The following is a 19,008-nucleotide window of genomic DNA, read 5'->3' as shown; positions in this document are numbered from 1 at the left end:
TTGGCGTGATTTATAAGTAAATACTATTTATTTTATATAATCAAGGAAGTTCTATGCAGTCAATGGGTTGATCGTCGCCCAGTGTACTGAATTCGCCTGGAAGTTGCTCACTTTCAGGGACACCCCCCCCCCCATGTGAGAAATTAGCTTAAAATAGATCCCAAAACGCCCGCATTTAGTAGGGAGGGTATTGCGCGGTAGGTACGGGAGACTTTCAGTGTGTACACTTTAATTTTGCCACACGCCAAGGACTGCTACTAGCTAATGGCTGAGCGATGCTATATTTTCTTTCCCCCAACACGCACAGTTTTCATGTGAAGGTCGCTGTCAAACAAGTGATGGGAACATAATAGCTGTCCTCTTCTGGCGCAGTCCCATGGTAGCCTCATTGACATTGGTTCCGAATATATTTATTTGTCAAGAAGCTTAATGGAAAATGTTCAACTGTTCTTTCAATTTCATGGTTTTACCTGAGTTGAGTTTGAGTAAAAAATAACGAAGACACAAATTGCAATGAAACCCACAGAAATACTTTAAACACTTTCCTCCAATTATTGACTAAAATTACGTACACTGATTTGACGTAATTAATTTCCAATTCACTCCTCCAGTATTTTCACATTACCTCATCCATATGACGATGTTCTTAATATTATTTCTACGTTCTGTATTCTACGTTTTAATATGTGACATTTGGTCTTGTTGAGGGAGGTTATACGTGCATCCGTTGCTGTTTAATGTGGAAGCAAGGTATCAGAATTACAATGACGTCATGTCAATATCATCTTTCGACAAACCTTGAAACACCGGCGCTTGGCCTTCAAGCCAAAAATTCCATAAATCAATCAATCAAACCTTGAAACATTTAAACTTTTAGTTTGTGTATCAGTAAAATGATAATTATACCATATACTGAAAAATAGAGTTTAACTATTATGATGACTATTACGAGTTTTTACATATTAGTGCTAGTATAGAAATTTATTTACGTGCAACAATGATGGAAGCTACAGTTATGACGTCATAATGGCGCCTAGTGAGCGTCTGTTCATTTCGCCTTTGTTTCTTTTTCCAAAGAGAGTGGCAGTCGACTGACCGAGTATTGTGACTTCAGGGACTGTCACTTTACGTGCCCAGAGTTACCTTCAATATTATGACGTTCAAAATTATGTATAATTGGGAGTGAATGGAGAATTTACAATCCACGCTCAGCCAGAGCTAGCCCCTCTATTCAAGTCAGAGAATACAGTGCTATAAAACGACGCCAAATGATTAAGAATATATAGTAAAATGTGTCTAGTAAAGTGTCTGTTAATATAGGCGAATTTTGCCAAAATTATAGACACTGACCGTTTTTAAATGGCTAGTATGCTCCATAGTTTGTAACGGATTCCCCTTCGCCATGCCATTAAATTCTTGGTAAAAAGCCTACATAACATTCTCGATACAGATATACATTGATACACGACACACACGGCCTTCTTGGGCTGAATAGTGAAAGCTACACTAAAGCTTCACTAACCCCTACATTGACACGCTTTACATTCTTCATCGGATCACCTCAGGCAATATATTTTTTTTTCTGCTAGATGCATCCAGGCAGTTTTATTGAACTGCAAGTGAGCCTTTCTTTCAAGGAACATACCCTCCAGGGAAAGACAGACCAAACCATTCCGAGGGGAAAAGTTAAACCCCAAACAATCTAACCGAGTGGGGCGGAAATGGCGGGTGTGGTATAGAGGATACTTTTGTTGTATGTATTCTTTAAGTTTGCCACACATTCCAGTCACCCCAAGGCTAAAAGTGAGAATTTGTCAAGCGGATTAATTTCATCTTTCTTCCACATGCTATGTGTAGGAAGTTTGGTACTAAATAAATTCACGTTCAATAGTGGCAGTCCTTCCGTCGTTTACATAATCACATATTTGAATTTGGCCATATGGACGGAGACACAGATGATCTTAAGTTGTTTGTACTTCTTGGTCATACCCAAGGGAACGTGTTTAAAATAAATTGAGAAAAGTATATAGAAACCACAACTAGACCCACGAAAATAGTTTTATCATTTTTCCTGTATTATGACCACAGGCCTAGACATAACGTCATTAGTAATCCAGTCAATACAGTATTTTGTCTTGGTGTATACATTACTCTTTATCTTATTGTACGCTTCTTATTCTAAGTTGTAAAATGTAATATTACATTCTCGCTCAAAGATGTACTTTTTCTACGGCTATTTATTGTAATGACGTCGAGTCGACATCGTCTTTCGACAAGCTTTGAAATAAGTACTGTATATACTTTTCTATTTTATTATGTATTAATACAATACTTCATTTGATGTAACCCAGAGGTGCTCAAAATGGGGGTCCCGACCCATAGAGGGGTCGCGATCGAGATCGTGCAACCCCTCCTATAACTCGCCGCAGCAAGAAATGGCCGTTAAGGCGGAGCCACCACCCAATGTTGCCACATCTTCTTACTGTTCTTTCACTTGTATGCGACCCCAAGAATTCCTCCACTGACGTGGTGCAGGAAACGGCAACCTCGCGCTCCCTCGCTCATATGCCAAGTTTACGACTGGGAGAAACGACAACTTCGGAAATACACCAATTTTGTATAGAAACATAAAGAGAGAAAGAAAGACAAAGGTACGGTGATAATGGCAACACTGGGGATTTCATAAACCACGCCCTAAAGGCCATTTTTCGATGCTTTAAGCATAGTACTTGTCAGTAGTGGTCGATGTGCCCGATGTTTGATAATACATCATAAAACCACGTTATGTATGCATGTTTTCTTTGCTGTATTAAATACGCCTCACTAATAATCTTGTAATATTGATAATAGTTACCGCTTTGTAACATGCGTCCTCACTTCAGAAAGTTTTAATTTAGAATTATTCGTGTAGTTACAGTTGGCATATGCATCATTAAAGGCGTGTATTTTGTGAGAAGGCCGTTAGTATCGTTTCGAAAGGTTCGTGTAACTGTACTCTCGTGACATCGTTACTCTTTAGCCTGCGCCATGGAACGGTGGCTAATTCGTAGATCTACAAGCAAGGACATATCAACAGATATCACTGATGATGTTAATTCCGAGCAACCAAGCACGTCAAGTGAGAATAAAGGCCATGATGGTCATAACGCAAAAACATACCAGTGTGATCGACCATCCAAGCGCCGAAAATATCAGGAAGAATTCATACAGTATGGATTTACTTGCTGTACAGTTAATGATATTCATCATCCTCAGTGTGTTCTGTGTTTTGAGGTTCTTGCACACGAAAGCCTGAAACCAGAAAAATGAAAAGACACTTGCAAACCAAACATCCAGATCATGCTCAAAAGACAAAAGACTTTTTCCAACGAAAGGATAAAGATCTACAAGGACAAAAGCTGGTGATAACACTGAGAACTACAACTGCCAGAGCTCAAACGGCATCATATGCGGTTGCATACCTAATTGCACAGAGGAAAGAGGCACACAATTGGTGAAGACCTCATAAAGCCTGCTGCAGTGGCAATGTGTCGAGCTATGCACGGAGAAAAAGTGGCCGGTGACCTTGATACCATCCCTCTGTCAAACGACATCGTAAGGCGGCATTTTCATGACATTGCAGATGATATTCGGTGTCAACTGATTGAAAGACTGAAGAATGTGAGGTATGATTTGCAGATTGATGAGTCGACTGACATATCAAATTCTGCTCAGTTACTCGTATTCATAAGATACAGTTTTGATGGAAGACTTCATGAAGACATGCTGTTTTGCTCAACTCTGGAAGGAACATGCACATGGGATGCTATTTTCACAGAGTTAGACAGCAAGCTACGTGAGATGGGATTGCCGTGGGACCAGTGTGTCGGTGTATGCACAGACGGGGCTGGGGCAATGCTAGGTATAAGGAAAGGATTAAGAGGAAAAATCATGCAGGTGGCTCCTAATGTGAATTTCACTCATTGTATTATTCATTGGGAAGCTCTTGCCAGTAAGACTCTTGTTCCAGAGCTAAACAGTGTTCTTGAAACTGTAATTAAAATAGTCAATTTCATAAAGTCACGGCCACTGAACGCCAGATTGTTTGCCATACTTTGTAAGGACATGGGTTCGGACTATGAGGCTTTATTGCTCCACACAGAGGCCAGGTGGCTCTCCCGAGGCAAAGTTCTCACACGCCTGTATCAGGTGAGGGATGAAGTTCGCCTCTTCCTTGAATGTGGGTCCACACTCAGTGTTCATTTGTGTGACTCCATATGGCTAGCAAAACTTGCATATCTTGCAAGCATATATGAAAAACTGAATGAACTGAACTTGTCAACACAAGGCCCAAACACAAACATTTTGACTATGTCCGACAAAGTAAATGCATTCAGAAGGAAGCTAGAACGATGGGCTATGAAATCTGAAGAGGGAAATGTTGAAATGTTTCCCTTGCTGGAAGAATTCGTTGAAGAGAATGAATTACACGCGTGTTTGGATAACATGAGAGGAGCCATCACCACTCGCCTTCGAAGCCTCTTTGACCACTTCAAAAAGTACTTCAAGGAAGAGACAACTCTACAACAACATGACTGGATTCGACAGCCGTTCACTGCTACCGGGAGTCACTTACCATCAGATCTGGAGGATGCCCTGCTTGAACTTTCGAGTGATGGAACCTTACGTATGAAGTTTGAGTCGACAACACTGGACAAGATTTGGATATCAGTGGCAGAAGAATATCCAGGATTATCCAAGACCGCAATGAATGTACTGACGCCTTTCGGATCGACCTACCTTTGTGAAGTTACATTTTCCGCACTAACATACATAAAAAACAAGTACCGATCACGACTCCGTGTCGAGGATGATCTCCGTGTTGCGGTTTCCAGCATCGCCCCAAGGCTGGAGACACTGTGCTTGGAGAGCAAGCCCATACTTACCATTAATAATGGTAAGTTGATCAGCATTTAAAGACGGTGAGAGAGAGAAAGAGAGAGATCATACAAGCTTACATACGTACATGCATATATACATACATACGTGCGCACGTACATAGGCTACATGCATACATACATACATACATACAAGGTCTATATATACCAGGTCTAACCCCTTCCGACCGAATTTCGAGTGTTGGCGCAGCAGGCCCGTGACGTCACCTGGTTGCTCAAAGTGGGGTTCGCGCGTCCCATCGCTGTTAATTGTAGCTGGTGCGTTGCACGGACATGTTGCTGCCTCCGCTCGCACCGCTCCACGCAATTAGTTATATTCTGACAATGAAGATCTATATATACCTGTATATATAGATCTTGACAATATGGCTTATTGTGCCATTAAGGGTTGTGGCTTAAACCAAAGAGGAATTAAGCCAAATGTTAATTTTCTTCGTTTCCCTGCAAATACACGCACATGTGAACGTGTACACATATAAGCACACACGACGATATCTCCCCTTCCCGTAAAATACAAGTATATAAACACACACACTCACACACACATGTGAACGTGTACACATAAGCACACACGACGATATCTCCCCTTCCCGTAAAATACAAGTATATAAATACACACACACCACGACAGACATATACGACTCGGTGGCGTGGTTGGTAAAAATTTAGAATTATATTGCCGAGGTCTCGGCGGTACCTGATTCGAATCCTGCCCAGGGTTGAATTTTTTTCAGTATCTCTGCGCTTCGAGTCGTTACTCCAACTCTCGTGGGCGGGGAGTTGGAGGTGTGTGTGCGTGTAAGTTCATAGATCGGATATACGAGCTCTGAGCTCTCTTCCGGGAGGGAAATAGCTGTCGATCACGAGTCCAATACGTGATCCAAAAGACCAAGATGAATCACACACACACATACACACACACATGTGAACATGTACACATATAAGCACACACGACGATATATCCCCTTCCCGTAAAATACAAGTATATAAATACACACACACACACACATACACACATGTGAACGTGTACACATATAAGCACACACGACGATATCTCCCCTTCCCGTAAAATACAAGTATATAAATACACACACACGCACACATGTGAACGTGTACACATATAAGCACACACGACGATATATCCCCTTCCCGTAAAATACAAGTATATAAATACACACACACACACACACACACACACACACACACACACACACACACACACACACACGTGAACGTGAACACATATAAGCACACACGACGATACGTCCCCTTCCAGTAAAATACAAGTATATAAATACACACACATACACACACACACGCACACACACACATACGCACACACATGTGAACGTGTACACATATAAGCACACACGACATTTCCCCTTCCCGTAAAATACAAGTATATAAACACACACACACACACACACACACACACACAGATACACACACACACAGATACACACACACACACACACACACAGATACACACACACACACACACAGATACACACAGATACACACACACACAGATACACACACACACACAGATACACGCACACACACAGATACACACACACAGATACACACACACACACAGATACACACACACACAGATACACACACACACAGATACACACACACACAGATACACACACACACAGATGCATACACACACACAGATGCATACACACACACAGATACACACACACACACACACAGATACACACACACACAGATACACACACACACACACAGATACACACACACACACACAGATACACACACACACACAGATACACACACACACACACACACACACACACACACACACACACACACACACACACACACACACACACACACACACACACACACACACACACACACACTCACACACACTCACTGATAATAGCAATGAGCTAGAGAGAGAGAGATAACGGGGGGAAATATAATATAATAATTCCAGTCTTCCTTAGCGTTTCACATTTTTCTTCAGTGTTTCACAAAGAGAAAACGGAAGCAGCCAGATGACGTCAGAAGCTGCGCAGAACGGCTCAAACGGTTAGACCTGGTGTATATAGATCTTGCATACATACATACATACTGTAGACAGGCAAGCAGATACACGGAGACAGGGAAATGCGTTATAGTGATTGTCAGAAATTCGTTGTTGTTGGGGAAGTGGGTTGCGACTCTATCGAAGTAATTTGTAGGGGGTCGCAGCCAAAATTGTTTGAGAACCCCTGATGTAACCAACTGAAACCAGAAAGACCTTAGTAATTCTTCATGAGTCTTTACATAATAGTGTCCATATTGAAATATAATTATTTCCAGAAAGCAGGAATGGAAGTTTAGGGCTATGACGTCATAATGGCGAACAAGTTATCTGCCATGAATTTCTTCTTCTTCTTCTTCTTCTTCTCTAAAATAGGGCGACAGTCGACGGACAAAGTAATTTGAATCAAGACACAGCGTGCTTGAATATAGTAAAGATGAAATAGTTGTATGGAATTAGCTATTAGCCGTAAATAAAGGCGCTACTTCCCACGCCAGGCGAACGAGCCATTTCACTGTTCCTTTGTGGATAAACAAAGCCAGTACACGGATATCTTTGCAGTCAAGTAACAGATGACATATGTGTAATCTTCTTAAGTTACCACTTACACGTACCAGAAACTTCTTTGTGTCGACCATTTTTCACGACTCTGTACTTTTTCCTCCCTACCAGACAAGACAGCACAGCACGTTGCAAAGACCCTTAATGACAAACTCGTTTGCCCCTTTACTACAACCAAATCTGATTTCTGACAGCGGGACTGAATTCAATAATGAGATTCTTTTGCCCATTTGTAATAATTTTCAAATCAAGAAATGCAACACTACTGCTTATCACCCTAGTTCAAATGGCTTAGCTGAACGCCAGAACAGAAAGATTCCTTATGTTCTTAAACATCTTGCTTCTGATCTTCGCCCTTCTTGGGATGAGCATGTTCCCATGATTCAAGCTTGTATAAATAGCTTCCTTATGCAGGTCAATATCGGGATCTCATTTTGTCCTTTGTCCTCTTTGGCTCGGACAAAATGCTCCCATATGACCTTGTTTCAGAGTTACCTCTCATTTACAATTTCAACGATTATGTCAAGGCTAAAGTAGCAAATTTCAATAATCTTTCCAAAAGAATACATGGTACTCTTTAAGGACAAAATGGTCCGTTTGCATAACAAATCAGTCAGTCTTTTACCTTTGAAATTGGAGACACTGTTTACACCCATAACTACACCCTCACCTCGAAGTTCTCCCCTAAATTCTCTGGACCCTATCGTATCATTGGATATGAGTCAAAGAACGAAGTCAAAGCACTCAGTTTGCACGATCTTACGGAGACCGTCTTCCATAAAGATCAAAAGAGTCCCCCGTGGCCACGGCATAGACTTGCTTCACAAATGCACACTACCCCTGAAATAGAGGGCCATCACGAATCCTCTCTGCTAAAACCTCCAGTTCCCATTCCCCGTTATAGCCTTCGCAATCGAGAGACAACTCCATAAATATTTTTGACTAGGTGAGCGGAAATTATATCTACTTCCGTCTGCTCATACAATTTAGTCTATTTCATTTTATTAATGAGTATTTCCCGATACCACCATTATTCCAACGTGTGTATCTTCATACCAAAGTTCTGCAAAAGGCCTTGTATTGTTTCTTATCTTCCGTGAGTATCAATCTCATTGAGGACAGTGAGGATAGCTGACCGAACATATGTTGTCACCCCCTTCGATATATGGAGCAAGCAGTACTCCAACGTCTTCAAGCCAACTCTCGAGGGACCCTCTATTGTTCCTTCGGATCTCAAGCCAAGGGACATTCTATTGTCCCTAGTGACCCGAGGAATAGTCTTTTCAGCCAACGCCTTGGATACTTACATCAAACAAAAGAGACCACGCTCCTCGACTACAATAGAAGCGGCGCCTGTCATGATCGCTGAGCCAAAGCAACGATTTTTTTGGCAACCCACATGTAAATATGGCAACTGTGACATAGTGTACTGTACAATAGTGTAGTGCCGTGCCCTGACCAGTATTGGCGCTTCTCGCACAATGCCCCTTCTCATACGGCCAGCGACACGAGAGGGTCAAGCAGGGTCATACATACCAAGCAGGACCACGCTGCCACATATATATGAATGGCTGCTCAAACAGGCGTCTATTAGGAATAAGATGAAACATAGGTAGAAGTGCAGACATTAAAAAGCATGCCGATGTCATACGTAACCGCACCCAGAGCGCGTAGCTGCTAGGTAGAGTTGCAAACATACTTATACTAGGTGTGGAAACGTCTTTGCCCTGTGTAGCGAAAGACGCACCCCTTCGGAACCCACGCCGACAGATACCCGTTAGACTCCTCACGCGCATAACGCGCCCCCCTTAACGCATAACCTACCGATTAATAAACGCGTAAATCCTCCTAGGTTTCACTGCTGCCCACATTGCAATATGCAAACATGGCGCAGTAAGTAGGGTTGCAAATTGCAACAGTGAAACATAAGCAACGATTCGTTAATCAGTGGCGCGTGCGTAAATTAGTGACAATAATGTGACGATACACGATCCGGTGGCGCTTATATGAACGGTGTGTTGAAGGAACTAGGCGACGGTGTGCATACTGGATCATGAGAGCAGTGCCGTGCGGCAGTATGCATGCTGGACCATGAGTGCAGTGCCGTGCAACAGTGTAACGCGCTTTTGTGGACACGTAGCGGTGCGAAGAAAGGGGGCTTTCATCGCATCTCCCTGGACACTAAGCCTCTCGGCAGAGCGCTACCCAACGCGACCGCAGCCCCCACACACAGCGAAACTGACACCACGCGACCCACCAGCTGACCCACCAGCTGACCCACGTAGGCCACGCCCAGCCAGCCGGGGAACATGGAACGAAGACGCGAGTCGAGGGATTCGGAGACGGGCGACGTCGACTTAACTGCCCCGTCTACGCTCACACCGAATGTGACGCTTTCGCGGGATGGTGGCGGTTACGTCGGACAGCGCGTAGCGGTGGCGCAAGATGAACGGAGGAAGGACCGCGAGAATATCGACACAATGGCGGAGACCATGCAACATGTGGCGGGGTCCCTGCAACATCTTGTATACTTCGTTACCCGCTCAACGTCCCCTCCACCGAGCCTCTCACCGACCTCCCCACCCCTTTATCCGCCTTCCGCCCCGGCCCCGCCTGTCACCGAGGTGCTAACAATTCCTCAGCCACCGGGCAACCTCGCGGTCCCGCGTCCACCGCCACTGCAGGCCGATGCCCACTTCCATTCGTTCCTGTCGTGGCACCGTGTCTGGGCTGACTATGCCGTCATGGCCGGTGTTAACAGGATGCCCCGTGACATCCAGCTCATGCAGCTCCGGTCGTGCTTGTCCCTCGTCGTTCAGGAGATACTACGGAACTCTCTGGACATCCCCCATGACACCTCGCTCTCTGTTGACGAGGTGCTCGACCGGCTGGAAGCCCAATTCCGGGGCGCACGAGTCGAGGCCCTCCGCCACCGCGACCTGTTTCGATGCAGACAGGCGCAAGGCGATTTCTTCGACGACTTCTACGGCCACGTAAAGGATAAGGCTCAGGAAGTAGACCTGTGCACCGGAAACCCCGTCGCTTGTACGGAGTCCCAGCTGAAAATGGTAATACTCATGGGCGTCAGGGACGAGGAACTCGTACAACGCATCAGCTCCCTCGTTGCAAATACGTCACTGCAGGAGATAGTGACTAACTACCGCTCACACGAGTCAGCGAGGGTGACAGTTTCGGATGTCCAGGATGACCCGCACGTATGCGCCGTGTCGGCATACAAAAGGGCTCAACGTCAGGAGCACGCACCCCCACCTAAGCAGCTCCCCCCGCACCTTCCCTGCAACCCAGCGAACCCTGCCAATCCTGTGGCCGCCGCTACGACCCCAGCTGCGGGAACAAGGGACATCGCCCTCGCACCCCCTAGTGCCCTGCCAGGGACGTCCGCTGCCATGCCTGCAACAAAAAGGGCCACTGGGAGGAGTATTGCAAGTCGACCAGGGGCCGGGACGAGAATCACTACGAGTCCCCAAGTCCAGGCGCCACCGCCCTTTCCCCCGGGAAGACTGGTATCTGCCGCCAGGTGTCTGATGGCTGTAATAGCTCTCCGCCACCTGTCAACATTTGCATCCGCTTTGGAAACGTGTCTTCGAGTTTGCATATGTTGCCTGACACAGATGCCGATGTCACGGTGATAGGCACTCGACACTTAGGTATGTTGGGGATACCCAGGGCCAGCTTACAGCAGCCGGTCTCGGCGCCGACGTACAGTCACTAATATATATATATATATATATATATATATATATATATATATATATATATATATATATATAATATATATCGGTAAGAAATCGTACGGAAATGGACGCAAACGCTAAACTCTGACACATTGTTCAAAATACTTGGAAACTGTTGGTACGCCTGTGTATCAATGTGCCAGTGTTTCTCATAGCTTTGTAGTTTATAAATGTGCGTCTTCATTATAACAACATTCAGTGAAGACATCTAAAATATTAGAATTATATTTAAGTTTATATATTACACAAATACTATATTGAAAAAAAAATGTTATTGCTAAGAAGCTGTGGAGTGTTTTATAGCGCGAATGGCTGCCTCTCTGGGAGGGCGAGGGTTGAGAAAGGGAGTGACGGGTAGGGGTTGCCATGTAGATAGGAGAGCCTGTAGCGTTTAGGCCGAAAACATGTGATGTGGCAATATCTATTGTGTATGTGTGTGTGACTGTTGTTTCACTCGTCTCCCACGAACACTTAAAACCACCAACCGATAATTTTTGGGGTGACTGTACATGGCCGATGGATCCCAAATGCCCCCCGCAGTGGGACGCTTCCGGACTACCTTAACGCTCGGCGACATACGGGTTTACGAGGGAGTCCACCCCCCCCCCCCCACCTCTCCTTCGGTTATTGTCGGGAGTTGGCCATATTCTCGCCAGACTTCTCGAAGCCTATCTTGGCGGTGACGTACGCGAACATGTGCCCCTAGCTAACACTACCCGTTGACAACTTACCAGCCACCACTCGCGACTACTTCCTACGGGAATTCAGCGACGTGCTGGTCTCTAAGGATAACTTCCACACTGCCCCCCCCCCCCCAGGAAAGATGGTGGGTCTCCCCATGAGAATCCACCTGAAAGCCGACGTGGTGCCCTTCGCCATCAACACGCCCAGGCCTATACCGTTCGCATTTCAGGATCAAGTGAAGGAAGAATTTGACTCAATGGTGCAGCAAGGTATCATCACGCCTGTCGGTGAAGAACCTTCGGAGTGTTGCCGCCCGATGGTCCTCGTGGCTAACACTAAGGGCGTAAAGATCACGGTGGACCTGACTAAACTCAACTCTCAGGTGTTATTGGCAGATGGACCTAGCAGAAGAGGACCAGCACCTGACCATGTTCATCACCCCTTATGGACGATACAAGCACATCCGGGGACCGATGGGCTTTGCCGCCACTGGCGACGCCTATTGCCTTCGTGGAGACGCGGCTCTGCAGGGCGTCTCCAACTGCGTTAAAGTGGTGAATGACATCCTCCTGTTCGACGAGGACCTCCCCTCCCACTTCCGGAGGATCCACCATATGCTCAATAGGTGCTACAACCACGGCATTACCCTTATCAGGGAGAAATTCACGGTCGCCTCCCCCAGCTTCAGCTTCTGTGGCTACCGCCTCTCCGCCGACGAGGACAAGGTCAGGGCCATACGGGACATTCCCACGCCCGCCAACTTGACTGATCTACGCTCCTTTGTGGGCTTGGTGAACCAAGTCGTGGATTTCACTCCAGCCATAGCGGCGACGGCTCAACCCTTACGGCCTCTAATGAGCCCTGAGCGCTCATTCACCTGGACTCCGGATCACGACAAGGCTTTCGTTGACGTCAGTCGAGCTCTGTCGTCATCGCCCGTATTGGTGCCTTTCGACCTCGCCCTGCCAGTGGTACTGTAGACGAATGCGTCGCGCCTCTACGGCATCGGGTACGCCTTCCTCCAAGACTACGGCTAGGGACACTTGCGTCTCGTCCAGTGTGGCTCGCGGTTCCTGACGGATGCCGAAACCAGATACGCCGCCATCGAACTGGAGATGCTGTCACATGGGCCGCGTCCAAATACATATCTGTTTGGATTGACCCACGTCACGTTGATGACGGACCGTTGTCTGCTCATCCCCATCCTCAGCTCCTACACCCTGTACGCCGTCGAGAACCCCCGCCTACAGCGGCTCAAGGAGAGGCTCTCGCCCTTCGTTTTCACGGCGAAGTGGTGCGCCGGGAAGCATCCCAGACACCCTCTCACGAGCCCCGGTCTCCCACCCTACGCCGGAGAACGAGACCGACTGCGACAAGGACGCCGCCCACGTCAGGAGTGTCGTCATCGGCAACGCCGGCGCTCGCGGGGATGATCCGTCGCCCGACGCCAATAGGACGCTCCAGGAATTCCGGTCGCGCCACGGATGGACCCCGTCTACGTCCACCTGCTTACCTGCGTGTCCTACGGATTCCCGTCCACCTGCTTACCTGCGTGTCCTCCGGATTCCCTGACCAGCAGTGACGTTTCTCGCACAAGGGCCCTTTCATACGGCCAACAAGGCCCCTTCTCATACGGCCAACAAGGTCCCTTCTCATACGGCCAGCGACGCGAGGTGGTCAAGCAGGGCCACACATACCAGGCGGGACCACGCTGCCACATAGACACGAATGGCTGCTCAAACAGGGGCCTATTAGAAATAAGATGAAACGTAGATAGAAGTGCAGACATGCGGAAACATGCCGATGTCACACGTAACCGTAAACATACTAGGTGTGGCAACATCTTTGCCCTGTGTAGCGATTGACATGCCCCTTCGGAGCCCACGCCGACAGATACCCGTTAGACTCCTTACGCGCATAACGGGCCCTCTTGTACACACAACCTACCGATTAATAAACGCGTAAATCGTCCTACTTTGGTTTCACTGCTGTCCACCTTGCAGCATGCAAGCAGCAACATTTGTATAATCTGGCAACCCCCCGAGGCTACTTCGGAGGTTGCAAGTTGTATAAACCAGAGAGAACACTGGAACATTGAAGAAAAGAGACCACTTAGACTTTGACTCTCCAGACCCAGAAAAAATGTAGATGTAACTACAAATCTTCATGAAAATTAGTCCCCGTGTAGCCCAGTATACAGGCATTGTTTATAGATTTCTCTTAGTTATTCCTTCAAGTCCTTGATGTAAAACCCTCTACGTGATATGTTTCATTCAGGTGTAACCTTTGATGCTGGCTGGCAGTTTTCCTTTGGCTGCTGCAAGTACATTTCATTTACTTCCTAGTGACCCTTTTTCACGAAATATTCTCTTATAAAGTGGTGGAGCCATCCGCGCGTATGGGAAAAGTTAACTTGTACCTCAAGCTCATTGTTCTGGTGAAGAGGAAATGGGTGGTAAGGAACGGGGAATTCAAATGATGACGTAAATTTTTATTCTTGCTACATGAGCACTAGACAAAACCGATTACAGATAGATAATGGTTGACCGCAACTTTTATTTCTTTTACACACGTACCTGATATATGAAGTTACCTACATAATAAATAAAGAGCCTTAAGATTAATAGTAGTCTTCATTTGGCTCAATCCTTTAGTCTTCTACTTTGGTAATTTTTTTCCGTGACTCATCTCGGCGGAAAAAATCTTCGTAGTCACACACGAGTAGCGTGTGAAAATTATAATAAATTTTAACTTTAAGAAGAGGAAGTAAACTACAATAGCGAAAATCAGTTTCCAATTTTCTTTTCCAATTATTACCCAAAGCCACGCGTACTAGAGACATGTCATTGCATTTCTACTCCCATTTGTGCACCATTTTCTATATTTGGTGTATACAATATAATTCTTAGTATTATTTTTACGTCCCTTACGTCCTTTATTCTACATTGTAGAATGTGACATTCAATTCTCGGTGAAGAATGACTCTGGAAATGGTGGGCAATACACCACAACCTCAGTGGATAAAAACATTCATAGCCTTCAAGGATCCTTAGGTAAAGTGAGAAGAGGTCGGCCACTTCCTTATACAATTTTTTTTTGTAAGTCCGTTACTAAATAAATTAAGGCCCCTAAGATAGTGATCAGGTCTTATTTGACTTTGTGTTTCCATTGGAAAAATTATGCAAAAATATGCAGTTGACCAACTTCGAACCTTATGATTAGGGGACAGATTGCAGCAGTCAGATGAGGACGGGTATTTACGGGGTTTTGTTTGGTTATGGAGATAGACATCCCAACATAAATTGCACGTACGGTCGACTACTTAATACTTGTAGTGGTTGTCGTGAATTACGTGAGTAGGGAGGCTGTAGGGTAACCTCTACAATGAAACTGTCGAATCCCTGTTCTTCCCTCTCCACCTCTGTCTGGTGTTTGGAAGTCCTGTAAGACAATTTTTTATTTCCCAACGAGGGAGCATGGGGTGTTCATACACAAACCCAAAACGTCACGCGTTACAACGTAGAATATTGAACGCAAAATTTAAGATTAAGAAAAATATTGTGTACACCGATAAAATTAATAAAAAATGCTGTTGGAGTGAGGTTAGACATGCAATGACGTCATGTCGCCGAGTACGCGTGGCTTTGGCCAATAACTGGGAAAAAAAGGTGGTGAAGGTATTTTCGTGTGTTTAACTTTGATTTATGTCGTCGTTCTCAAATTTATCACTAGCACTCACCTCGCATGCGACCATGAAATACAAAGAACAGTTGATTTTCTACATTTCTGTTGAGATGCGTCATGAAGAAAATATGCTCTTGGCCAACGTCGAATCTGGGATGAGGCTACCAGCGGAAGGAGTAAAACGCGTCCCAATTTGTTTAGTAGCGAGCTTCACGCAAAAACTGGGCGTGTGGGAGAAAGAGGAAATGGGTGCGCTAGACTCGTAGTTCTTTGCAGTCTGTGTGGTTAGGTGGGTGTGAGGCAGAATCAAAGAGTAACGTCTATAGTTAAGGGACTTTGTCCCCGACCCATCATTTCCCCCCCACCAGATAATTGTGCTGGGGGTGGTGTGGGATTATTTAAGAATGTCAACCTTACCACTCGCATTCCAGTCCTAGAGAAGCCACAGTGTGCCACATTTCATCGTACAACTGAATTTCAAATATACCATACAGGCTTACCCGTTAGACAGATAGAAAAGCGAATACCAAGTGAATTTTGTATCTACGCTGCATACCGGGCTGCTCAGCGGCCAGTATTTAGACTTAATAAATTACGCCAATGCTACCCCATACTTTACGCAGGTATTTACATACTAGCTTTGTTTATTCACATGCTATCGTTTTGTAATGCCTGCCTTTCTCTGACCTCGATGCACAGGGCTGACTGAAATGGCGGGCTGGTTGGCTCAGGTTTACCGTGGGAAATGAAGCCTCTTGTCACATTTAACAGAAAAAATGCGTTATTTCATATTTAAGATAAAACTGGCCACTCTAAGTGACAGTGTCTGAAGTCACAACACTGTCAGACGACCGTAACCCTCTTTTGTAAAAAATAAAATTCAGACCAAATAATGACCCAGAGACGACGTTCACCATTCGCGCCATTATGATGTCATAACCGCCATTCCTGATAATGAAAAGGATTATATTCCTGTAAGATCAGTTCATGAGTACATGCTTCGTTCAGTTTAATTAATCTAATTTTGTTATTATTATTATTTTGCTTAAGAAAATTACTGTTATGTACAGTGAAGCAGAAAACATTTTAATATGTATGGAAAAAAGACACCGTTGAATTTCAGATGATTTCCACCATAATTAGCAATAGAAAAATGCACAACATTCTTCAACGAAAACCAAAATTTCACTTATTATAATGTGAAAAACAAAACTAAGAAGAATGTTTGCACCGGAAAGAAAATACTATAAGAAATTAGTGTTATTGAGAATCCATGACGTCATGACAACGATTAGATTTCCCTGTAGTCTAATATAGGAAAAATGTGTGGTGAAGGGATTTTCGCGGGTATAGTCGTGATTTATGATTTTCACTTTTATCCTTCACATTTTTATGTCCATGAATTAATTAGAATAATAAGATATATATTGCCGTTGAAATGCAGTATGAATAAAATATGCCCCTGGCGAACGTTGAATGTGGAAGGAGTAAGCTAGAAGAGGACTGTTGTTTATTTTAAGGGTTGTCATTTGTTTAGTAGCGAACTTTACACCTAATCTGCGGGTGTGTGAGAAATAAAATATAGTTGCGCTTTATTAAAAGCTATTTGTAATCCGTGTTGTCAATTGGGTGTGTGGCAAGACTAAAAAGTAACCTGTGTAGAGGAGTGTACAGTATCCTCCCCGTGAATACTATCGACTCAGATTTGACGCTAACTTCACCCCCCCCCCCCCGGCCGGGACGGTTTGGTTCACAATTTTCTGTTGAAGAATAAACCGTCGGGGGACTTAAGGAAGCTTATTTTAACTTTGTGAAAAACGTCGATAATAAGATTAATGAAGAACATCATAGCATCGTGATATGCACTCCCAACCCTGGAAAAACTGTTCAAAGTGACTCGTTATATAACTTATATCGAAATAGATAAGATATACACTTTGGTGTCTTTTTGAATGTATTAAATTTTTCGGTCACAGAGGAAGGAGTTGCTCGTAATCACACACTTCCTGAGTGGAAAATAACCGAAGAAAAATGGATGAAATGGACAAATAAGAACTAGACAGATGACAGTATCAAGTGTTCGTTATATAAAGGAGAAACCGCAGAAACCAGGAACAAAATAGACCTTGTGTTCTAAAAGATAAGGTTTGATTTTAATGAAGTGGTTGGAAATAAAAATGCAGTTTAGAATTAGATAATTTAAGAAAGTTCTGAAGATTTTTTTTTTCTGGAGAGGTGCTATTGTCAAGTAAATTTAGATTTGTAAATAATACGTATAAACTAATATTAAGGTGATGAAAATAAGAAACAAAAAAAGAGATAGATATGGCCCTCGTGAGTGGGAGAATAGACACGAAGGTCGAGTAATATCGTGACGTCATTAATTTCAGATGATTGTCTTCCTCAGTAATTAGCAGTGGCAAAGAAAATTTTGTCAGCGAGGAAAAATATGACATTTTACATGATAGAATAACATAGGATTATAAACGTGAAAATAATATTAATCCGAAGTACAACGTGAGGAAAAAAGAAGACTGTCGGATTTTGAATTTAAATGCAGTGACGTCATGCCGCTAAGCACATCTGCCGTTGACCATGGAATTGAAAGAAATTTCAAAGTATAAAAGTTAGTGTGAAATCTGCCTTTCCCCAGTTTTTATAGCTTTCATACACTTCTTGAGTATGGTAGTTAAACACAAAAAACTTGGTTTGTACATATTTCAGTTGAGATGTTTTACCAGAAATAAGTGTAGAAAAACATGCTACAGAGCAGAGTCGAATCTTTGACTGAACTACCAATCGAAGGACTGAACCAGGAGAGGACTGCGTGGGAAGACGAAAAAGTTCTTACTGAATTTCAATTTCCTAATTCCCACCCGCCATTCCCTCCCCATTCGGCAAGAAACAGATACCGGTATATTTTAGCTAGGATATGAACAAGAAAAAGAACATCTGATCAGTTGTCGTGTAGGCGATTTTAATCGCCTGACGAACTTTCTGAAGTTTAATTATTTTGTTTTATCAGACGCCGATTGATTTTACCCAGCAGTGGAGAGGCTAGAAATGGTGGAAACAATAGTTAAACTCTTTAGTCACAAGTGATTTTATTTTGGCCGAAATCAGGGGATTTTAATCAGCTGGAGCGAATCATTTGGGCCGGAAAAGGTCGAAGTATTGAATTGGGAGGGTATACCTAGAACCTAGAATACTAGAAACCATAACGGGGTATACCTATTGGAAGCAAATTTGATTACATTATTGACTGCGCTGGTTCTTTCGCCCTTGGCTGCAGATAAAATGAGGGACGTAAGGTCGGTCCACGCTACTATGC

At 44.3% G+C, this 19,008-nt stretch overlaps 2 protein-coding genes across 2 annotated transcripts in view; both read left to right on the top strand.

The window, feature by feature from the left end:
• enc (R3H domain containing protein encore) overlaps positions 1–19,008 on the top strand; it is a 609,003-nt gene that overhangs the window by 8,959 nt on the left and 581,036 nt on the right. The gene's annotated exons all lie outside the window — the stretch shown is intronic.
• On the top strand, positions 3,526–8,999 carry LOC143019321 (protein FAM200A-like). The gene is made up of 3 exons (XM_076174959.1): positions 3,526–4,936; positions 7,969–8,124; positions 8,677–8,999. Exons 1-3 carry the CDS (start codon positions 3,526–3,528, stop codon positions 8,997–8,999), a joined length of 1,890 nt encoding a protein of 629 aa, XP_076031074.1.

This window comes from Oratosquilla oratoria, chromosome 37, assembly GCF_046742065.1.
Source record: "Oratosquilla oratoria isolate Oo_2021 chromosome 37, ASM4674206v1, whole genome shotgun sequence".
NCBI lineage: Eukaryota > Metazoa > Arthropoda > Malacostraca > Stomatopoda > Squillidae > Oratosquilla > Oratosquilla oratoria.
Note: the sequence above shows the minus strand (reverse complement) of the source record. Positions and strands in the feature narration are given on the sequence as shown.

Excerpts from the sequence above, each read along its gene's own strand:
- LOC143019321 (XM_076174959.1), top strand. The coding sequence starts at position 3,526 with ATGTGTCGAGCTATGCACGGAGAAAAAGTGGCCGGTGACCTTGATACC. Across the intron at positions 4,937-7,968 it reads CATACTTACCATTAATAATG|GTCAATATCGGGATCTCATT; the intron begins GTAAGTTGATCA and ends TTCCTTATGCAG. Across the intron at positions 8,125-8,676 it reads TCTTTCCAAAAGAATACATG|TGAGGATAGCTGACCGAACA; the intron begins GTACTCTTTAAG and ends CATTGAGGACAG.